At 48.7% G+C, this 23,051-nt stretch overlaps 1 protein-coding gene across 1 annotated transcript in view; it reads left to right on the top strand.

Annotated features, from left to right (window-relative positions):
* The window catches only part of LOC148816733 (uncharacterized), an 80,949-nt gene that overhangs the window by 20,709 nt on the left and 37,189 nt on the right, over window positions 1-23,051 (top strand). The window contains exons 19-53 of the mRNA XM_088939458.1: window positions 999-1,147; window positions 1,652-1,820; window positions 1,905-2,039; window positions 2,444-2,596; window positions 3,353-3,554; window positions 3,693-3,833; window positions 4,396-4,581; window positions 5,315-5,386; window positions 5,698-5,824; window positions 6,134-6,267; window positions 6,468-6,671; window positions 7,093-7,242; window positions 7,890-8,069; window positions 9,020-9,136; window positions 9,466-9,615; window positions 11,083-11,235; window positions 11,733-11,948; window positions 12,258-12,362; window positions 12,446-12,590; window positions 13,658-13,872; window positions 14,400-14,618; window positions 15,095-15,201; window positions 15,569-15,722; window positions 15,869-15,968; window positions 16,311-16,477; window positions 16,874-17,107; window positions 18,103-18,290; window positions 18,479-18,599; window positions 18,789-18,939; window positions 19,536-19,675; window positions 19,996-20,142; window positions 20,419-20,526; window positions 20,888-21,046; window positions 21,231-21,347; window positions 22,381-22,542. Coding sequence (XP_088795584.1) covers window positions 999-1,147; window positions 1,652-1,820; window positions 1,905-2,039; window positions 2,444-2,596; window positions 3,353-3,554; window positions 3,693-3,833; window positions 4,396-4,581; window positions 5,315-5,386; window positions 5,698-5,824; window positions 6,134-6,267; window positions 6,468-6,671; window positions 7,093-7,242; window positions 7,890-8,069; window positions 9,020-9,136; window positions 9,466-9,615; window positions 11,083-11,235; window positions 11,733-11,948; window positions 12,258-12,362; window positions 12,446-12,590; window positions 13,658-13,872; window positions 14,400-14,618; window positions 15,095-15,201; window positions 15,569-15,722; window positions 15,869-15,968; window positions 16,311-16,477; window positions 16,874-17,107; window positions 18,103-18,290; window positions 18,479-18,599; window positions 18,789-18,939; window positions 19,536-19,675; window positions 19,996-20,142; window positions 20,419-20,526; window positions 20,888-21,046; window positions 21,231-21,347; window positions 22,381-22,542 — 5,377 coding nt within the window. The remainder of the gene's footprint in view (window positions 1-998; window positions 1,148-1,651; window positions 1,821-1,904; window positions 2,040-2,443; window positions 2,597-3,352; window positions 3,555-3,692; window positions 3,834-4,395; window positions 4,582-5,314; window positions 5,387-5,697; window positions 5,825-6,133; window positions 6,268-6,467; window positions 6,672-7,092; window positions 7,243-7,889; window positions 8,070-9,019; window positions 9,137-9,465; window positions 9,616-11,082; window positions 11,236-11,732; window positions 11,949-12,257; window positions 12,363-12,445; window positions 12,591-13,657; window positions 13,873-14,399; window positions 14,619-15,094; window positions 15,202-15,568; window positions 15,723-15,868; window positions 15,969-16,310; window positions 16,478-16,873; window positions 17,108-18,102; window positions 18,291-18,478; window positions 18,600-18,788; window positions 18,940-19,535; window positions 19,676-19,995; window positions 20,143-20,418; window positions 20,527-20,887; window positions 21,047-21,230; window positions 21,348-22,380; window positions 22,543-23,051) is intronic.

A 23,051-nucleotide genomic window follows, 5' to 3' on the forward strand; every position in this document is an offset into this window, starting at 1 on the left:
TCAGGTCCATTAAGCTCTTTAATTCGATTAAATTGATAGAACATTGATTAGGACCTCTTTTTTAAAATAATCATTAATCACTAGTTGATGAATTAGTCTCAAAACTGTACTGATTGCTGTGTTTTTGACCTCCTGCCTCTGACAGTCTGTTGGACGTGTTGTAACGGGATCTTTAACATAGGCAGGTCCAGGACAACAGATACCTATACACACACAGCTGTAAGGTTAAAAAAACAGTGCTCTTTTATTTATAGTGCAGGGAAAAGAAGAAATACACCACTACCAAACAAGGCCTAAGCTCCTTTTTGAGCTACGTAAACATCTTCATGACATTCCAGATTATCATATCCGAGCAGCTGAGCTGCTAACCGGCCTCAAAACACACAATTCTCCCGAGACTCTTCTCAAAACTTCTAAAGGTTCAAAAACCCACTGTTCAGTGTCAACAAAACCTCACAGATCTCTTCAGGACATCTTCCCCTGGTGAGTGGAGTGCACAGGGGGGTCTGCCTCTCTGACTCCAGTCAGTGGAATCTGATGTCATTCCACTGACTGAGCGAGACAGCCTCCTCTTCCTGCTTCTTAAACAGCCACCTGACCAATCGTCTTCCAGCAACTGGTCAGCAATTGGGCAGCCCCAGCAATGGATGCTTGTAATATGCATGTCAGTGTCGCCTATGAAAGGACATCCTTATTTGGTCACTTATTAGGTGCTGTTTAAAACTATAGGGCAGCACCAGCTCTTGAGCCAACAAACTGAACAGAATTCTTCGTAGTTTCTTGGCAACAAAACACCTACAGCTGTGTCATTTCAAAAGCAAGTATTGAGTAAAATTAAAAGTTTGAAAATATCTCACCAAGCACAAAGTTTCGATGAGCTGACTTAACCTGAGTGAAACCGATCTTCTTGAATGAGGGCTGTCCAGGGCTATGGCTGACTTGTGGCTGATACCAACCAGCAAAGCCACAAGGCCTAGAATTGTTTTTCTCCTCCGCAGACCCCTGCCGACGGGCAGACAGGAGGACTGTGCCCGGTGGGCAGTTTCTGCCCTGCTGAATCGGCTGCCCCCTCTCCGTGCCCTCCTGGCACCTTCAGCAACAGCACAGGCCTCCAAAGCCCCGGGCAGTGTGCAGTCTGTCCTCCCGGGTAGGTGCACCCTGGGCCGACTGCCGCGCCCGTACTCAGAACAGCCTGAAATACAGCCCAGGTCACACACCGACTCCAAGTTCTCACGCTTCTTACTCTGCCTTTTTGTGATGTCAACTTTCTGAGCAAGGAGTGGTGTGTCAGGCTGGTTTACGTAGGCAGGTGGAAGAAGGTGTGTCTGATTAGTTAATTGGTTAATTGGTTTAGCAACCGATTCTGCAGCAGAGAAACGGACACCAGCGTCCTTTCAGAAATGAGTGCTTGTCAATGTTGGGAAATAGGACACTGTCTTTTTGGGTGAAGGAGACATGGGGCGATCTCCTTTTTTTGGGGGGGTGGGAACGTTAGAGCCTTAGCTACGACAGGAGAAAGAGAAATTCAAGAAGACAGAAATTCGCTGTGGATGTGATTGTTTTTTGGAAACATCGACTGCCTGTGCTCTGTCAGAGAGGTGTCTTATGTCTCTAAAGCCCTACGAGGCTAAAGTAGTGCTATTTTTCCCAGCACGCACTGCTCCGGGTCCAATAACACCTCCCCTGCTGGCCCCTGTGCACCTGGGTACTTCTGCACGGGTGGGTCCTCCTCTCCTTACCAGCACGAGGCACAAGAGGGGCACTACACACTGTTGGGGGCCGTCAGAGCTGAGCCCTGCCCTCTGGGCACCTTCCAGCCAGTAAGTACTAATCTCTTTATGCTTCCTGCTGTGTTCATCCTTTCTTTACACTATTGGTCTTCTTGAGACTTTGTGTCTTCTCAGGACAGGGCGCAGTCCACCTGTCTGCCTTGCTTGCGAGGACACTTCTGTAATCTGACTGGTGCAGTCCAGCCGACACAGTGTCCCCCAGGACACTACTGCCCTCCTGGGGCTGTCCTGCCCTCCTCCTGTCCAGTGGTGAGATATCCCTTCCTTATTGTCGCCATTTGTTTTCCCTACCAGTCACTCTGCACTGCCCTTGCAGGAGTCTGTTTTAAGTGGCAGAAGTAAATATTGTCAGGTTACGAATGCAACTAACAACCATTGCAAAAGGATTTTGAAATACCCTTTCAAATGCAGATGATTCAGAGTTTATCTATGTGAGCAGCAAAGGTTCAGCTTCAATAAATGTCTTATCAGTACCATATTTTCAGCTCCTTAAAGATTAGGGGCTGTTTTGTCTCAGATACAGTAAGTGTTAGTTAACTGCAAGTCAAGTGACCTGTGCTGATCTTTTGAACATTGTTTTTTGCGTAAGTCTGAGTCTAGTTTGAATCACATTTTGTGCCTCGGCTGCTGTAACACTGGGCTGTCTGTGACAGGGGTCCTATTCTGCCCAGGGTGGGGCTGAGGATGTCGGACACTGCAGCCCATGTGACCCAGGGATGTTCTGTGGCTCCTCTGGACTGTCTGCTCCACAGGGGGTTTGTGCCCCCGGCTTCTACTGTGCTGGCGGGGCCACCACAGCCACCCCGGTAACACTAATAACACAAACCATGCCCTCTACACACTCTTGTGTTACATCACTCCCCCGGAGAACTCACCGCCCTTAATCAACTCCTTCACATTCCAGTGCAGTTTCCAATTAACTAATCAGACACACCTTCTTCCACCTGCCTATGTAAACCAGCCTGACACATCACTCCTTGCTCAGCATTGGGTTTCACCTAGCTAGAGCTGCATTGGTCCCTGTTTCACAAGATTTCTAGGTTTTTGGCTCTGACCCCTGGCTTCTGGATCTCGACTTGGTTACTGTGGATGTACTGGTATTTGACCCTGTCCTAACCTCCTGACCCATGTTTTTGGATAAACTCCTGCCGGTACTTTTGGATTCTGCTTAGGGTCCTTCTTCCACACCGTCACGCTTGTGCTGTGAAAATCAGTAATGTCCATGAGGTCTTTGACGTCCTGCAGTGCAGGATAATGTTGTCTGTAGGACACGAAGGAGAAAGTCAAGCATAGCAAAGACCCGACCAGCAATCTTTCCATGGGTGCTTGTAGTCTGGAGAGGGCGCCCATGACTGCAAATGTCAGTGGCATCAGAAAGGCACATAGTCTCCAGGCTTTCCCAGCTCTGTCGTAGCCCACTGTATAATTTTTGTACTGAATCTCTTGGCCCTGCAGCCTCTTATTTGATTTGTGTGAACGAGTCCAAGCTCTTTCCTGCACCAGGAGGAGCACATGTGTGATTTCTCTGCTTTGCTCTAATGTAGGAATGCTCCTTTGTGCAGGTGGGCGTGTTCTCTGGAGACGTGTGTCCTGCTGGGTATTACTGCCCCTTGGGCTCCAGGCACCCCTGGGCACACCCCTGTCCTCCTGGCACATGGAGCAACGCGGTGGGAGCGCACGATGAGAGCTCCTGCTGGCTGTGCCCTGCCGGGTTCTTCTGCAATGGCACAGGCCTCAGGCAGCCTGCAGGGCTGTGTGCCCCAGGTACGACCTGCCTGCTCCTGCACAACAGTCCCATCCGGGACACCATCCTACTGCATGTTCCCATGTTCCCTATTGCATGGTGACACCACCATGGAAATGGTGCACATCCTCCTGTTGTGTTTCTCTTTGGTGCTACAGGGTTTTATTGCCTGCGGGGTGCAACGTCTTCAATGCCCCTGGACGGTGTCACGGGTGACAAGTGCCCCCCAGGGTACCACTGTCCCCAAGGCACAGCTGTGCCGCAGCCCTGCCAGGATGGGACTTTCTCCAACACTACAGGTGCGCTCTCATTAAGACTGTAAGAAACGCTGCAGACAGGCAGATCTCGTTCGGCTCAGCCGGCTTGCTGGCGTTGTCAGTACCCAACTGATGTTAAGAGCCATCAGCTTTGACAACATGACTGAGTAACTTATTCTAGTCTCCCACAGCCATTTGTGTGAAGAAATGCTTCCTGTTCTCAGCTTTAAATGCACTTCCTCATAGCTTCCTCTTGTGTGCTATGGATCGAGACTTAGTGGTCATTCTGAAGAAACCCGCTGGGGTTGGCTTCGTCAATGCCTTTGTAGATTTGAATACCTTCATAATAGTCTCTGCTCAAGACTCACGAGGTTTGGTTCTTTGTTGATCACAATTGAACAACTATTGTAGACCTTTCAAGTGTGCTGGCTGTGCAATAGAAACATAACATCTCTCCACGATTGTTATCATAGCTTTTGTGACGGCTAACCTGGACCTTTTACATCCCTAGTGGTGTAGATATGACAAGTAGTGACAAAATATTCCCACAGGAGTTGTGCGGGACAGTAATGGTGCACACTGGCTGGTGGTTTTGATTTTGCAGGCTCTACAGAGTGCCTGGAATGCCCTCCAGGGTTTTACTGCCTGCTAGATCAGGGGGTTCAGATGTGCCCGGAGGGGCATTACTGCCCTGGGGGCACGGGAATGGATGTGCTACCCTGCCCGCCTGGCACATACAGCGCAGCGCCCGGGCACAGTCAACTGGAGCAATGCCTACTCTGCCCTGCTGGTAAAAACCTAGCATGTCATATGTCTGACTTCTGTGCAGGCTCCTGGGATTCCCCAGTGCAGTGTTAGAGCCAGTGCAGTTGTGTGCCTGAAAAATAAAAATACGTGATGACTAGCCTAGAGTCATGTTGTCATTGTGACTAATTTTAATTTCTAGGACTATTTTAGCCTCGCTTAGATCATGATTTTCCATTCCACGGTAATGACTATTTAAAACAGACAATGAATCCAGCTGAAGAAGTTCCCCTCCTGTTGTGCTAGTTTATCTTTTCATGCCCCTGCTGGACTCTTGGCAATACTAAATTTCTGCAATTCAGTAGAATAATTTAAACTTTTGAACTCCCCCTTTATAACAAAATCACTTTTTTTTTTTTACTAAATCACTTTTTTTTAAGTAAGAGCAAGTCACGGTTTATAAATATCCAAACATCCTTTGTCACACTGAACCAAGAGCAAGCAGTCACGTGCCCTGCCAGCACCACGTCCTGTTGAGTTATTGCCGTTTTATTGCCAGTACTTTGCTTTCCTTCATTGCTTCGCCTTCTGTGTCACAACGGTCTGAGCGTCTTAGCCAGGCCTTCATTGTCAATAGGAATGTATTTCTGAGTGGCTTATCTGGCTTAATAAAGGATTATTATGATACTTGCACGCTTTTGAAGGCACAGTGAAGTGTTGTTCTCTCAGTTACCTCCTGACGTCACACTAACCTGTTGTGTTTTCCTCTCTTTTCAAAGGGATGTACTGTGAGGAGTGGGGCCTGGCACATCCCACAGGCCCGTGTCAGGCTGGATACTTCTGTTTAGCGGGTAGCCGGTCTGTCTTTTCTACTTGCCTATTCCCGGTGAATGAGTGGCTAGCCATAAGATCCTATTCCTTAATAAAGAACCTTGTTTGCTAATAAGCTGAACAGGTTTTCAGACCACACTCTAAACTGCAGGAACGGCCACCCCTGCTGCCTGATGCAGGTTTTTATATTACTTGCACATGGTGCTGAGAAAAACTGGTTTGTACAGTATAGCTCATTGAAGAAGAGAGTGTGTGGTTGCTGTCCAACTGTTGCTTCATTAACATCCGTGTTGGCGTAGTGAAGCTGAGAGTTTTTGCTTGCTCTGAACAGGAATCAACTTCAAGAACCCCGATGGGAACATCAGCACGGGTGTGGGGGGGCCCTGTCCTCGAGGGCACTTCTGCCCTGCCGGCACCAGCCTGCCCCTGCCCTGTCCGCTGGGGTCCTTCTCTGACAGGTCAGGCTGACGCGGGGGCCCCAGCCGCAGTGAGGAGACGCTCCGGCGGTGTGCACTCTCCCAGCTCCCGCTCCCATGACCCACCTGCGCGCGAGCAGATGGTTTCGGAACTGGAACGCCTCCTTTTTTGCGATCAGATCGGTGTTTTGCATGCGAGAGACGAAGCCGCAGCACGGAAATGAGCTGTGCATGTCCAGAAATGAGAATACAAGCCTATTGGTGCTTTCATTTGTGAAGAGTGATAATGTGGCCCCCTCCCTCTCTCCCCTCCCCCCCCTCTCTCTCTGTCTCCCTCTGTTCCTGGGACAGCCTCCATGTGTCTGCGCAGTCGGGCTGCAGTCCCTGCCCCCCAGGGCAGTTCTGTGACGCGGAGGGGCTGGTCCAGCCTTCAGGACTGTGTAGAGAGGGCTTCTACTGCCCCAGTGGGGCTATCTCACCCACCGGTAACAATGGGACGCAACGTTTCTTTTGAATACAGTTTTCTGGGTTGCAATCCATTGGCTCCCTGTCTTTGGCTGTCTCTCGCACAGGGAGAAATAAAGACAGGTGTGGTTGATCCACAACAGGCTGGTGGACAGATACTGTAGGTACGGAGGGTGTGCGGTAGGGACGACGACGGAATCTCCCTCTTCTGTCTCTGCAGGATCTGGAGGAGGAGGCCGGCCTTGCCCCACGGCCCACTACTGCCCTGCAGGCAGTGCCCAGCCCCTGCCCTGCTCGGCGGGCACCTACGCCAACCTGACCGGCCAGGCCCGGTGTTCCCGCTGCAGGGCGGGGTACTTCTGCCCAGAGAGGACCAGCACGTACAGCTCCTTCCCCTGCCTCCCCGGCTTCTACTGCCCGGATGGTAACACACTCGCCTGCTCCAAGGGCTCCAGATAGTGCTCAAGGAAACGAATCTAGTACACCACTCCAGGACATTCGACCCAGTGATTAATAATAATAATACACTTCCGAACATGTATTTCCTAGTGTGGTTATTTTTATACAACATAAATGTTCTATCTTTCTACATGACGGATCGCAGCGTTGGAGTTAAATGTACAGAAGGCAAATTTAGAGATTTTTTTAACGAGCTGTCTTTCCAATTCACTTACCATGGACTGAGCACAGTTTGAGAAAAACCAGGTTTATTGTTGTTTATGAAGTAAACTCTTTGCCTGCTGTTTTGGTCAAATTCACACTGTAACCTCTCCCCGTAAGCGCAGGAGAAGAACGATTTCAGCCTGAGAGATAATATTTACTGTACAATGCTGTTCTGAATCTAGGCACCAGGTATGCCACTGAGTTTCCCTGCCCCAGGGGCTACTATAACCCAGAGCCCATGACCCAGAGCCTGGACAGCTGCCTGCCCTGCCCTCCTGGCCATTACTGTGAGAAGGAGAGGCTCACTGCTGTGTCAGGAAAATGCAAAGCCGGTTAGTAGAAGATTTGGATTTACTCCCATGCATTTTACATATGGCCTATTCAATGATGTTTGAATATGTTAATTGAGATGCTCAACCCTTCTAAGGACAGAGTTGCCAGTTCTTCCTGTTATTCAAACGAGATGGAAAAAAGCTTATTTTAGCCAGTCTGGAGTGCTGTATCCCATCAGCAACAGCACAGTATGGGCACGAAGACGGCCCACATCCCCTTCCTCCACGGTGACTCACCATCTTCTGTGTGTAAGAGATGACATTTGTCTGCAGGATATAGGAACATCTGCTTTGATACCAGCAAACTGACCTCAGTGTATTCTTGCCTCAGGCTAATTCAAATCATGGTGAGCATGTGCAGGAAGTCTCTGTGCTGTTATTGAACCCTGACATGCCGTTACACCAGCAGTGCTGGGAAATTGAATGATTTCCTTCACCGTTCAAAAGGCCAGTTTTACTACACATAGGTTTGATCCCCTTTTCCAGTAAAGGGAAATAATATTTTTCATCCTCTAGTGTTGCAAAGTGCTGACCATTTGTGTGACGATTAACTGGGTGAATTAGCCAGTACTCAGTGAAACAAGTGTCCAGAGTTAGAATCATCAAACACTGCTTTAAACTCCTGCCCTCCCCCTCTCTCACGTCAGGTTGGTTCTGTGTGTCTGCTGCTTGGAACTCCCAGCCCTTCGACTTGGACAACTACACTAATGCCAACTGCCTGTGCCCAGCCACCTCCACAGGAGGAAAGTGCCAGGAAGGGTACTACTGTCCCGAGGGGAGCTCTGAACCCCTTCTCTGCCCTCCTGGCACCTTCTGCAACACGTCAGGTGCAGTGCTCTGTTTCCTGACCTCGTACTGTAGCTCCTCAGCTGTCTTTTTAAGGTGGATCTGTCACCCAATGCAGAAGAGGCAGCCCTTCTTAGCATTTCTATAAGACCACCTTACTACAAGCAAGAGCTATTTCCTTTGTGATAAAATTAGTCACGCTCTCTTTTTCTTCAAGTTTCTTTCTTTAGTGCTGTTAAATTTACTGTATTGATTTGTTTCTCCATTGTTTTTGCTTTCAAGTGCCTTTGCTTTTTCAAGGTCCTTGAGATTTTGTGTCATGAGAGGCACTGTATAAAATAAAGAGGGTTATTCCACAAGATTGCTAGCCAAGCGACCATCTTAGAATAAAGTAGTAGGATAAAGTATCTCTCACTTCTGCTTCGCCTGCTTTCAAAGGGAACTTTCTTATTCCTTCCTCTGTGCAGTTTCTACCCAAAGTTCTTGGACTCCATCCCATTTCTGTTCTTAAATTTCTTGAAAATAATGAAGTCATCCGAACAAGGTGTCCTCTTTTGAAGTGATGCAGCCAATGGAAACCAAGTGCCAGTACACCTTAAACTGTAAACACATTTAATCTTTGAATTGAGGAGAAACCTACAGTATGCTGCTCTGGATCCACGGTGGTATTTTAACAGCAGTGTCTCAGTTTCAGGAGCTTTTTGGATGCATTGCTATTTCCGTGTGTGTAACATATGTGTAACGTGTTGTTGAGTTAAGTGTGAGTAATGTATGAGTAACATGTGACTAACACATGAGTAATGTGAGTAACATTTGAGTGACACATGAGTAACATGGGTAATGTGTGAGTAACGTGTGGGTATCACATGAGTAACGCGTGAGTAACATTTGTGTTACGTGTGAGTAACGTGTGTGTGTGTGATGGCTGTGCCTTGGTGAAAGAGACCGTGGGCCAGTACCAGTGCAGCTGTGCTGTATGTGCTCCCTGCAGGGCTGTCTGAGCCCACCGGGCTGTGCTTTCCTGGCTATTACTGCACTGGAGGAGCCACTCATCCCAAACCGACAGATGGACTCACAGGCAACATCTGCCCACCTGGAACGTACTGTGGTAATTTCCTACTCCTTGACGTGTACCACTCACCACTGTCACCACTCTCATCTACCCGCAAACCAAAGAGCTTAAGTGCTTCTGGCACTTTGTGGAGAACAGATCCCATGACTGTGTCCACTGTGAAGTATATTTAACATAGTTATGTAAATCCAGTATAGGTTGTCTGTCATTCGTTCCTTAAGTATACTGTACCATCATGCTGTCTGTGTAGGAGATGTGGAGAAACTAGGCAGAGATAGTGACCCATCAACAGGCCACTTTCTGTCATGCTGAAATATGGACTAACCGCCAAGGCTGCGGTGTTGTTCTTTGTGCCCCCTGTTCAGGCGTTGGCGCGGGGGAGCCTGCGCTGTGCCCTCCTGGAACTTTCTCCAGCGTGGCCGGCCTGCCCGGGGAGCGGCACTGCCAGCTGTGCCAAGAGGGCTTCTACTGCGAGGAAGCAGGCCTGGAGGCCCCTAGTGGCCCTTGCACTGAGGGTGAGTCTGATCAGGCTCGCACCCCGATCTTCCCTTATGAGCTGTTCCCGGAGTGGACACCTACAGTGGCCAGTGTGTCTGAGCATCCAATTAAACAATTAAGTTTTAATGTGCAGCAGCCCTTCATACAGGGGTTCCCAATCCTGGTCCCAGACGTCCGCACACCTGCTGAGTTTGGTCCCACCCACCTCTCAGTTACACAACCGAAGTATTAATTGACTTAACAATAGAACTGTTGGACTGCTTTCTGCTCTTAAATTGGGTTGACGTTACCTTTGAACGACTGCATTTGAGAAGCTAAAATCCCAATACAAATATTCCCATCAAGCCACACGAGTAGCTCAATTCAGGTTGTGATTAGATAAACTGGGCTGGAATAACATCTACAGTATGTCCAGGATTAGGATTCCCTGCCTTATTACTTGGGGCAGAGTGGTGGCTCTGTGGCTAAGGATCTGCTCCTGGGGCTGGAAGGTTGCCAGTTCAAATCCTGCAGCCGGCAGAGGAATCCTACTCTGTTGGGCCCCTGAGCAAAGCCCTTAACCCCAGCTGCTCCAGGGACACTGTATAAAGGGCTGACTCTATGCTCTGACCCCAAGCTTCTCTCCCTGCCTGTGTGTCTCATGGAGAGCAAGCTGGGGTATGTGTGGAAAGGTCCATCCCTGTCTAACCCCAGACACTGATATTAGTGTTTGGGGATACTTTTATCTTACTGCACATACAGGAAATGCTATCAATTACCAATCACAAACACAAGGATGCCACTGTCTTTCTTTGACACTTTCACTCCAGTTCAGTCCAACATAGTCCAATCACCAACTTTGACCATCACCCTAACCCCTGGTCGAAAGCCTCACATGAACACTTGACCCTCTAAAATGTGATGGAGTCTGCTAGCAGAATCTGTATGTTACTCTGTACCCATATAGTGGTAGGAGCTGTGAACTCCTGCTGAAGTCACATGCTAAACTCTCACCTTCACGCTTGCTTTTGCACAGATACTTCTCCCTCCCTGTACTGAACTCCCACCTTCTGTACTAAACTCCTGATGGGGACGGGATGTTTATACTAAACTCCTGATAAGGAAGGAATGTTTTAAGTGCTTTCTGAGTCCTGGAGTCCTGGAGGGGAGGGTGTAGAGCCATATCCCCTCTGAGCAATACAACAATAAGCCTGAAATGTGTTGCTCCTTGTATGCGTACAATAAAGCTTGGCTTGACGAATGGACACTTCAGGCTCGAATCTCTCAGTTATCACAAATGCTAGCAATATTCCTGAATTTCCCAAATGCACCTCTGGGTGATTTTGTATCATTTGTATCGTTTCAAGCTTGTCGCTCTAACCAAAGTTATTCAAATCTTATCAAAAACATTGACATCGTTTTTTCTCTGCTGTGCCCAAGTCCTGCAGTTTATACCAGCTCTACTGAATTAACAGTTATTTCCCATTCCTGCTTGTATGTTTCAGGGTACTGGTGTCCCCCTGGACAGACAGCGAGGACAGCTCTGCCCTGTCCCACTGGCCATTACTGTCCAGAGGGCAGTCCTGCTCCTGTTGTCTGCCCCTCTGGTCACTACCAGCCCCTGGAGAAGCAGGCCACATGTGAACCCTGTGAACCAGGTGAGTCATGTGACCAGGCCAGCAGGGAAATAAGACTTCTGTTGATCCAGACAGTCAACGCCCAAAGACCAAGAATTTCACTGTTGTCATTTATTGTTGCCACGAGAACTACTGTAAGCTCTTTTAGCAAATCTGGCCACTGTAAAATTGTACACAATGTTTTGCACTATTCCTGTACTTACTGTACTTTGTCAGGGTACCCCAATTTACATCCTGAGTTACCATTTCACCGTGCCTTGCTACACTATAGTCTGTTTTTACCATAGTGTCAAGCAGAGCACATTTGCACCTTCTACGTGAACTCTGCTGCAGGTCACTACTCAAAGGAGCTTAACAGGTAGCTAATATTGATAGTCATGTAACAGAACAGCTAGCAGGAGTGGGTTGTGTTATCAAGAGAGAACCTCTTGGTTCCATAATTGTCAAAATTAGTGCAGGCAGCAAATGTAAGTCAAGGTATGTTTCGACAGCTTACCAGCTCAACCTGTTTGCTGTAGGTTATTACTGTGGTGGGAGAGATGCCCCCTTGAATGCCTCCAATCCCTCCCCCTGCCCAAAGGGACACTACTGTCCCCAGGGAACACGCTCCTCCACCCAGTATGCCTGTCCAGTGGGCACGTTCAACCCCAGAGAGCTCCTGGAGGATGTGCGTGGGTGTCTCAAGTGTACGCCTGGAAAGTTCTGCTCATTTACAGGACTGTCAGCACCCTCAGGTAGGCCTGAAGAACCTTGCATCGCTGTCTCCACCATCTTTAAAAAAAAACATTGACATGTGAAATGTTGGTGCTCTAAGGGCTAACAAAACACAAGCTTGCCGGAAAACTGTTGATCCAAGAGGTCAGAGTTCAAGTCAGGGAGCTAACCTAGGGAAGCACGGTGATTTATCTGGTGGATGCAGACTGCTTGATTCCAATTACAAGAAGACATTCGAAGACTCTTTGCTGCGAAATGATGTGACAGTGCCTGTGAAAGACATGACCGTCCACAAGCAGGGCGTGTGTCCTGCTTTGTGTTCTGTGCAGGAGACTGCCACGCGGGGTTCTGGTGCAAAGCAGGGGCCCAGACAGCCGTCCCCATCGATGGCCAGTCGGGCATGCCTTGTCCTCCTGGACATTACTGTCCCGCAGGTAATGCAGCCCTCCAGTTTCTGGACGGACTATTCAATTGTAGCTCTTTTTTCACTTTGCTGCTTCTCCTCTGCGTCTTGTAGGAGCGCCGTCTCCTGTCCCGTGTCCGCTTGGCTCCTGGTCTAACAGCACTGGTCTTAAAAGCCGGGAGGAATGTCAGGGCTGCCCAGGAGGCTCCTACTGTGCCACAGCCGGGCTCACTGCCCCCACCGCGCCATGCTCTGCAGGGTACAATTCATACAGATTAGAATCATTCCCAGACAATTTTTGTAATCTGACTTGAGTTGCTTTTGGACTTTTTGAAAACTTGTAATGGGTCATGGCGGATAACTTGTCTGTCAGCATTTCCATAATCAGACTCAGGCCAAAGCAATGTACTCTAATGCTTACATTATTATCCGAGCCTATTGCTCTTCATGTGTTCGATCCACTTGTGCAGCATACTGTCAAAAAATCTTTTTTCACCTCAGAAATATCGCTAGACTACGCCCTATGCTATCACTAACTGTGGCTGAAAAGCTGATCAACACATTTGTGTTCTCTCGAATTGACTACTGTAATGCTCTACTCGCTGGGATTGCTAAATCTACTCTGAACAAACTGCAGTATGTCCAAAATTCAGCAGCCAGAATCCTGACCAGGTCTAGTGCAAGTGTTCACATTACTCCTATCCTGGAGTCCTTGCACTGGCTTCCGGTCAAATTCCATGTGGACTTTAAAATCCTCATGCTCACCTATAAGGCTCTGAATGGCTTGGCACCTCAGTACCTGTATGAACTTTTATTGCCCTACTCCCTACCTCGCAACCTTCGCTCTTCTAATTCTGCTCTCCTTACTGTCCCCCAAGCCCGTCTACATTGTATGGGTGACAGGGCCTTCTCCTGTTATGCCCCCAAGCTCTGGAACTCTCTGCCCAAGGATATCAGAGAGTCACCTTCTCTAAACTCCTTCAAATCCAGACTCAAAACCCTCTTCTTCAGAAAAGCCTTTACTTAACTGGTTCCATTCTTCACCCCTCTGCTTTTCTTAGTACCACCATCCACGGTCTCCTCTGTATATTGTAATTGTGTCTTATCTTGTGTATTCTTCTTATTTATTGTTGTCATCCTGTAAAGCGCTTTGAGACGCCACCTTTAAAGACGCTATATAAAGTTTATTATTATTATTATTATTATTCACTGCTGATTGTATCAATGACAGATTGAGCAGGGTAAAACCTACACCCCTACAGATGGAAAAACTGAACGTTGCTTCTGTCAGCCTGTGTGCCGATGTTGCTGCTGTCCCGGTTGCAGGTTTTACTGTGCTCAGGGAGCCACTCTGCCCTCCCCTACGGACGGCACCACTGGGGGACTCTGCCCAGAGAAGCACCACTGTCCCGAGGGCTCGGCTGAGCCCGTGCCGTGTCAGCAGGGGACCTACATGACAGCGACACAGGCGACTGAGTGCTGGCCGTGCCCTTCTGGCAGCTACTGCGTGACAGGCGGAGAACCGCTCCTGTGTCCTCCAGGTAAGCAGGACGATATCCTCCCAATGTCATGTGCTTATCTCCCAAGATTTATTCCATTCCAAGGAGTTTATAAAAGAGGTCCGGGTAGGTTGGACACTAATCTTGCACATTTTCACTTGCCTACAGTACATATATAAGTCTTGCACCCTGATCTCCTCTTTGTGTCTTCTGGACAGGCTTTTCTCACAGCTACTGTAGGTTATGAGCGTCACGCCGAATACTCTCTGCCCATTTTGTCCCTCTATAGCATTCATTAGGATCTAACTGAAGTATCGAAATCGGAAATGACGTAAGAGACTGGCTACACTCTACCAAAATGTTCACAGATTTTTCCTGTTTCACTGCAAACACACATCCAGAAGGATGCTGCCCAGAGAAACAAACAAAGTTAAACGCCTCCAATCCCCTGTCAATGTTGCAGAAACATTGCAGAAATAATGCCTGTTCTCTTATTAACAGCTCATCGTTAAAAGATCCGGGTTCTTCGTTGAGCAATGGCTTGCATTCTCACGCTTGTGATCTTGCAGGGTTTTACTGTCCAGAGAGAAGTGGGCATAACTGGCAGCCCTGCCCAGTGGGGACATACAGCCCAGATGCAGGCCTGGCGCAGGTGTCCCAATGCAGGGTGTGCGACGGGGGAAAATACTGCGCTTTGAGCAACGCCACCGTTGTCACTGGAGACTGCTGGGAAGGGTATTACTGTCTCCGCGGCAACGCCTCCCCTCAGCCACACGGCCTTGCTCTGGGTACAGTACCACAAACAATCACCGAACCCCAGGGGGACGCCATCTACTGCTTTTCTTTACACATTTATGGGAAAGAAATTCAAGGGGGCCCAGATGAAAGCTGTATTTGACCTTTTCTTTATAATTCATTTGAGTATTGAGAGGCCTTCATTCGTTTTCAACTTGCTTCAGTCTCTCCCACTCCTTGTAAAACCCAGCGATGTGTTCAAAGCTGTTCTTCAGTAATGCCAGCTCATATTGTCACACTGCAATGTGATACTTGACGAGCTTTCTAGTAATTAATATCGAAGTTACCCGACTTCATCGTCGAGCTCAATGAAAAACAAGCATGGCAAAACTGAGATCTGTAGTGTACAAAGGGTAAAAACCTAGATTGCTCAAACATAATGCAGGTCTCCCAGTATATGCAGAGGTGCTTGGGTGTGGTGCTGAATGCTGTGTGAGACGATGTGCTGGTGTTTGACCCTGGCCTCTAGGAGAAGGTGGACTGTGTCCAGCTGGTCACTACTGTCCCCGAGGTACAGCAGAGCCCCAGCCATGCCCCGCGGGCACCTTCAGTCAAATGACCAGACAAATCTCACAGGTAAGAAGGAGAGGCCACTGCAGCTGTTGCCTTGTTTACACTGGAGACTGTCTGTCCACTTATGTGGTGCTGCAGCTCTACAAACAGTTTTGAAAAACAGTTGATAGTCATGTGCACTGCACTCTGTCTTGGTTTTATTGAACAGTCATAAGCATACTTTCTTTAATCAGCTTTTACATAAAATCGGTGATTATTTTTGTGTATAAATAAATTTTACTGGAAAATATGGGACGTGAGAGTTGGAATATGGCACTACTGTATGTGCTCCTCATTGAGAATGACATTTTCTGTATCAGTGGTGTGCAGCAGACATGTACTTGTTGACTGTCTGGTCCTCGGTTAACTGTGGTGATGCTGTCCTGCCCAGGAGAATTGTATGCTATGCCCTCCTGGTCATTACTGCGGTGCTCCTGGTCTCACCTCGCCAACGGGGGAATGCTGGGAAGGATTCTACTGTTACCAGGGGGCGGTGCTCCCCAACAATCCAATCAGAGATGAGAAGGGTGGGCCCTGTCCACCAGGTAACCGTCGCCTGGTGTTTCTGCAGCCCGAGTGGTGATTCAGTTATAAAGAATGCTGTAAAAAAGATTTTGTGTTATTGTTTTGTATTGAAGCACCGGCATATTTTCTGTTGTTTACTTGTTCATTGTGGCCTTCCTCGCTGCAGGGTATTTTTGCCCCAGAGGCAGTGCTGCTCCTCAGCCTTGTCCCGAGGGGACCAGCAGCACACTGGAAGGCCAGACCAGCTGCAGCCCCTGTGCTGAAGGGTGAGATCCAGTCCCGTTTCCACAGGCTACAGTACCTGTTCTTTCCGTCCCTGCCGAACTGACCCACTCCACTGAGCGCCACCGTCAGACCAGAAGCCTAGTGATAACTGCTGAAATCCCAGTGTAAACAAAAACAGGGCCCGACAGCTTTCCATTCATACACAAAAGGGCTTGAGAACAAGCGACAGGTGATATAAGGCTTTCAAAATATGAAAATATGTGCTGTATTACACCCCACCTGTGAAATAAGTCTGCCTGGACTCGTGATATCAGCAGTGCTGTGCTGTGATTTATCCTGCTTTTCTCTTTGTGCCTGACACTACCGACTGCGTCCCTGCACAGGTTCTTCTGCCCTGGCAACACGTCCTCCTATGCGGGTCATGAATGTGCTCCAGGGCACTACTGCCCAGCAGGAACCAGCTCCCAGAACCAGTACCCCTGTCCCGCTGGCACACACAACCCGCTGACCCAGAGACGCAGTCTGCAGGACTGTCTGCCCTGTCCACCAGGTGAGGCCAGGGAACCACCTTAACTCTTGTCGAGAGCCTGAATCCCCAGTGACAGTCCCAGCTGAAAAATTCTGTAAAAACTGTGCCACTTTGCATCTTTAGAATTCATGTTTACAGACATATTTATTTGGCATTTGTTGCTGTATATTGAGACTCCAAATCTGCCACACGCGTTCCACAAATAGTGAAATTAGCAGCATTTTAATACTCTAGAAAGGACAAAGTCTGCACCTGTAGACTTCACTGGAGTTTTATCTTCTTTCCTGAGGCAAAGTATTTGTTTTTTTAATAACATACTTCAATACACCTTTGAGCCTTAGAGACTGGTTTCTAGAAGTACAGGAAATTCACTTCTTTAGCTCGTTTTATTCCTGTCATGTCTTCATGTCTTCACAGGCTTATTCTGTGCCTCCTCAGGCCTGAGAGAGCCCAGTGGCCAGTGTGCCGCAGGGCACTACTGCCAGGCTGGGGCAGTGACCCCCTTTCCTCAGGATGGCCTGACAGGTGACATCTGCCCCAGCGGTCACTACTGCCCCCAGGGGTCTGGGGTCCCACAGCCTTGTCCAGCTGGGCACTACAGCAACACCACCAGGAACGAAAATCTCTCTCTCTGCCTGCTGTGCCCTGCAGGTCTGTGTTTCTGCCCTCTGCGGCACTCACATATTAAACCACTAAATTTAAAAGGAAAGTGGGTTTAACAGGGAAAGAGGATTTGGATTTAAGAGGAGAGTGAGTTAAATTCAGGCTCATTTTAGCAATTTACACCAAATTGTTTCGGTTGCAGTAAAAAGTTACAGTAAATGTTTGCAGCAATTTTTGAATGAAGTGTCACGCCCACCACTCTCCCTCGCAAACGCCATTCCATTCCTGTCACGCCCCACACTCCCCCTCGCGAACGGCGTTGCATTCCCAAACCCACTGTTGCACAATCTCACTCCTAATTGAACCCATCACATTCTCACAAGCACCAGATTCCATAAATTCTCACTCCCAAACCAATTATCCTACCACAGCCCTTTCCTTTCAGTATTTAAAGTTCCCTCACACACCCACCCTTGCTCACACTTGAGAAGCCTCCAGTAGAATGCTCTTGTGTGCATTTCTAAACCTTTTGACTGATCTCCTGGCACTTAACTTTGCTCTTGCCTTTTAGATTTCCCTCATTACTGGACTCTTTGCCTCCCTTTTTGACCAAGCCCCTGGATTATGTCTTTTGGTTTGTCCCTGTGCTACTCCACATCCTGTGAGATTCAGTTACGCATAAGGATCCTCCTAATCTACCAATTGGTACTCTGACATGGAGTTTCCAATTAAATTCTTGAAATTCCTAAATCCTTGTGTTTATTGGTTGAGAGACTTTGTGTCAGTAGAGCCCAGTGACCGATCATTTGTCTCTATCTGCTTCGTGAGATGAGCCCTGTGTTCGGGTGTTGTGAGAATGTCGTCCTCATCCTTCACAGACGGAAATTATCCTCCCTCTGCTTTCAAAGCCAGCAGCTCCAGCAAGAACAGGAGCAGTGGTTGGAGGCATTCCCACTGAAAGGCACACGGATCTGTCTTTCCATGTCTTCTGGGATTAGTCCCAAAGCACGTCCTGGATTCCTTTTTTGTGTTTGCGTCTCTAGGATTCTCCTGTGAGGCCTCCAGACTGTCTGCCCCCTCTCAGCCCTGCAGGGAAGGTTATTACTGTCCCCCTGGGCAGCTGTCCAGCAGCCCCCTCTCCTTCATGTGCTTGGCTGGACACATGTGCCCCCGGGGCAGTGCTGCTCAGACTCCCTGTCCCCCAGGAACCTACCAGGACCAACCCGGGCAGGTGAGGACACAGGCACAGAGGCAGCTTTGATCTTCCTGGCCCCGGCTGTCAGATCTCCCGCGAGTCTCACGTTTACACACCAGTTCTGTTCACGATCGACAGTACAGAAGTCACTAACCTGACAGGGAGATGCTTGTAATGGAGGATGTTACTCAAGCTCTCTTCTCTGTCCTCATTTTCCTTGCCAGGCAATGTGCAATCTCTGTCCTGCCGGCTTTTACTGCGCGGGCGTGCTGCACCCCGAGACTGGGGTTCTCAGTGGGATGCCGTCTCCAGTTCCCTGCCCCAAAGGACACTACTGTCCAGCAGGTAGGACAGCGTCACACTAGAAATACATTTCCACAATTTCTCATCACCTGCATGGTCATGGTCGAGAACCACTTTCTTTCGCTCCAGGATTCCTTACAACATTTTATTCTCTTTTCCCCCTCATGTTGAACCCCAGAAACAGATCCCATGAATATCAAGGATCACGGGTTCTGTGCTTTTTCCTGAAAGGTGCAGAAGCTGGTGTGGATTTCCCCTGCCCAGCCGGCACTTTCAGTGGCCAGACCGGTCTTGCCCATGCCAGCGAGTGTGTGCCGTGCCCACGGGGAAAATACTGCAGTTCAGCTGGTCTGGCTGCACCTACGGGAGACTGTATGCCTGGGTGAGAGACCTGGTTTTCCCTTTCAGCAGCAGTACAATTCACACTGGGCGTGGCCCAGTGAATTATGGTTCTGTACACTCTGGACACTTCAATTGTTGTACTGTCAAAAAAAAAAAAAGTATCTGTCACGCCATCTGCAGCCAAAGGGCACTCCTACTCTGTCCTGTCCCTGGCTTCCTGTGCTTGGCTGTCCTTCCAGTGTCTCTCTCTCTGGGGCTATATATTTCCGGGTCTCTGATTCTCCTTCGCTCAGCATTGATGTTCAGATATCCTGAGACTCGCCTAGTACCAGGTCGCCCCACGTCCGCTGCCTGAGGGCATAGGTTTCTATACGACTCCTGAATTGCTGAACCCGGACTAATCCCCCGTTCCGCCGCTACGCATAGGGTCTTTTTCCGCTCTCCTGCCTCTCTGACAGTTTGTCCCTTCCGACATCCGTGACATTATCATACATGTTCATGCCTTGAAACTGCAGTTTTTTATCGGTATACTTATGCAGCTATATTGTGTTTCTTTAAGAAATGCTCTCCCTCTGATGCAATCTACCTTGAGCACTTACAGCTGGAGTCTGTGACAGGCTGTGTCTGTTTGCTCAGGTTCCTCTGCTCTCAGGGCTCACTCTCCGCACAGCCCACTGGGGGAGCCAGCGGGGGAAAGTGCCCTCCTGGGTCCTACTGCCCGCCGGGCACAGCTCACACGGTGCCCTGTCCTGCAGGAACGTTCAGTGAGTCAGAAGGTACGAGAACTCGCTAGCGGGGCAGTTTTACAATGTAAGAAAGTGCAAAAGCAAGGAGTGGGCGGAAAAACTAGTCAGCCCTCTTGTGGAAAGTGGGAGAGGCTTCCTGCTGGTCGAGTCTTGTGATGTGAGACACCAAGGGCATTAGGAAATAAAGATAAGGCAAAATGATTCTGTGCTGTTATGCAACTTACTCCTTTATTATTGCTTTCTAAGGCTTGCCTACAGTAGATCTCTTCCCGCTATAACAATCTCAGCTTGTTCTGCCCCAGACAGCAGAGGTGAGCTTCTGATCCTTATATTTTGCCTCTGGCCTGCAGGTGGGGCTTCTGCAGCAGCCTGCCTCCCTTGCCCTCCAGGGCAGTACTGTCAGAGCCCCGGCCTGGATGCGCCGTCCGGACCCTGCAGGGCCGGGCACTACTGCCCGCTGGGCGCTGTGTCCCCCACCCCTCAGCACAACGCCACAGGTGCCCCGCCGTGCTGTAGGCAGTTCGGGGGTTACCCGTCCTGGCTAATCACACCGTCAAGTGTCAGGATTGGGATTTTATAGGCTTGGCATGTGGATGGACTTTGTTGGATCTAGAATTTTTCTGGGGGGGTTTGGTATTTGTCAGTGCTTTGTTGATTTAACAGCATTTTGTGCCGTTTTGGAATGAGTGACGCTCTGCCTTTAGAAGACGGTGTCTTCTGCTGGGTATTTGTTTAAATATTACACATCAACAGTGCTTTGCTCTCCTTCCCAGGGCACACTGCAACATCTCTGCTCAGCTCAGATCAGACCACTGGTGGGGTTTGTCCTGCAGGGCACTTCTGCCCCTCTGGGAGCTCTCTGCCAACTCCCTGTCCCCCAGGTACGCCACACTGCCACTGCCTATTAGCTGTGCCATCCACATAACTCAGCTGAAAGCGCTTGTGATTTAAAAGTGGCACAGTAACATAATAATTTAAGCCAGTTTACAGTATAGGTAGTCTATGGTAAGAGACTATTCTAAAACTTGCACCCAAATCCATGCATTTCTAAAGAGACCATGCCAAGCTACATATGGTCCATTTTGCACTGTGTGTAGGTTTTAGTGATTTATCTGCAATTGTGGATTGTGAATATTACTGTTTATAGAAGGATATTTTTTAGTTTTGTTTCCTACTTTTTAAAATGTAAAATGCATATTATTATTATTATTATTATTATTATTATTATTATAATTATTATAGGCACCTTTTTGGAGAAGAATGGTGCCAAGTCAGAGGTAGAATGCCAGCCCTGCTATGCAGGCTACCACTGCCCTGATTGGGGTCAGAGGTCACCTAGTAGTAGCCTCTGTCCTGCAGGCTGGTTCTGCCCAGAGGGGTCGGTGTCTGGACAGCAGGCAGGTGAGCAGTGCTACACTCTCTCAACTCAAGTGTTAAGTGATCCTGAGTTCCGTAGGCTGACTGTAGACAAAACAAATAACTGCAGGATTGTCCATTAACTTGTGAAAAAATCTTTATTAATTCAATAACCTTAGTCTGTTGGGGCTCCTCATGTTTTAAGAGCTGAAAAAATTCTTTGTGGCAGGTCATCAGTGCCCACCTGGTCATATGTGCCAACCTGGAAGTGCTGAGTCCGTGGCCTGTCCATCAGGCACCTACCAGCCCCTACCAGCCCAGTTTGCCTGTGAGCCCTGTCCCTCAGGTAACACATCTTCAAACTACCTGGCTCTCGTGGTCATCATGCCTCATCTGCTAGATGTCTCCTTTGAGAAACAGTGTTCTATCTTAGTATTCAGGCGCCCCGGCTAGCTCTGTTGGTAGAGCATAAGACTCAATCTCAGGGTAGTGGGTTTGTGTCCCATGTTGCGCGCCAGGTCCTCCATGTTGGAGGTTGTGTCACGATCGCAAACCCCTCCTCTTAAGGGCGCTCCAGCCCTTCCTTGTTTGCCTCGTCCCCTGCACCTGTTCCCTGTTCCAGCCCCTTTTCAGTTCCCCCTTAAAAGCCAGACGCTGACGCTAATCCGGGCTCTGCATTGGTTCCTGCATCATGCGAGCCCGGGACCTGGATGCGCCTGGCTCCGTTATGGTTTAAGTTCCTGTTTCTTGTTCCCGTTCCCATGCCCCCTGCCGATCCCGACCCGGTTCTGGATTTTAATCGTCTGTCTCAGCTGGATCGCCTGGCCTTGGACTTTTTGCGTCGTTTTGGATTTCCCGTTTGACTCCTCCCTGGATCGTTTGCCTCGGCCACACCTCCCCTGACCACCGGCACTCCATGAACACGCCCCCCCTGTTCTCATCCCCGTCTCCTGCATGCCTTTTTTCCTCGTGTTTTCTCACTCCACCCTGGATTGTGTCGTCTGCATAGGGTCCGGAAAGAACTCTTCCTGTCGGGTTTGGCACAAGGCTAACAACCCTGTCCCGTAAAAACCAAGTGTTATGGGAACAGCAACAGGATGTTGCTGGCCCTAAGTGCCGGAAGGCATAACGGGCAGACATCCATCCTAGTATTCGAGATTGCTACAGGGTCACCAAAAACCCTCCTGAAAGATTTATGCAACTAATTTAACTTGCATTGCGTATCTTTTAGTTGCAGTGTTTGTGAGGTGTTGTATTCTGACAACTATTTTATAACTATGGCTCCTTCCTAACGGGAACCATCTGTGCATGTGCAAATGAAATATTCGTTACAGTTCTAGTAAATATGTGACATATTCTTCTGAATTTTCCATCACCAGGTTTTTATTGCCCGGAGAGTTCCTCCTCTCCTGCCCCGTGCCCTCTGGGGAGGCTGGGCGAGACAGGGGGTCTGCGATCGGCACAGGACTGTTCCCTGTGTCCCCCTGGCTTCTACTGCGGCACCAGCGCACTGACTCGGCCAACCGGGCCCTGTGTTTCAGGTACTGTGACCCAAAGCTTAGACTTGTTTCAGAATATGAACTGGGCCCGTAACAGTCTGTTCTTTTCAGTCTACAAAAGTGATACAGTAAATGAAAAAAGGACTTCTGTGTTATGATAAATTAGGGAAATTTACATTTGGCTACCAATCAGAGATGCAGCATTCTGATAGGATTCCTTTTCTGTGAAATTCCCCTATATCTAAATCCAGTGTAATAATCATGAACGGATGATGAAAGATGTAAAAACATTCACCAGGACACTGCCATCTTTCAATAGGCAATGAATGCAGAACACCTTGATCTATTTGTACATTACTATATATTTCACATTATAGATCCTCAGATCGATTACCTACCAGATGGGCTTAGTGGCCTCCTTTCATTGGAAACCTTGTTTATTCTAATGCTTTTTTAACAATGAGGCATTTTTCATGTCCAGATCAAGAATGAATAGTCCTGGATCTCGGATTCTGTTACAACAGGGAGAGAGGCTGTGCTAATGACTTGTC

This window comes from Atractosteus spatula, chromosome 22 (assembly GCF_055471065.1).
Source record: "Atractosteus spatula isolate fAtrSpa1 chromosome 22, fAtrSpa1.hap1, whole genome shotgun sequence".
NCBI classification, from domain to species: Eukaryota; Metazoa; Chordata; class Actinopteri; order Semionotiformes; family Lepisosteidae; genus Atractosteus; species Atractosteus spatula.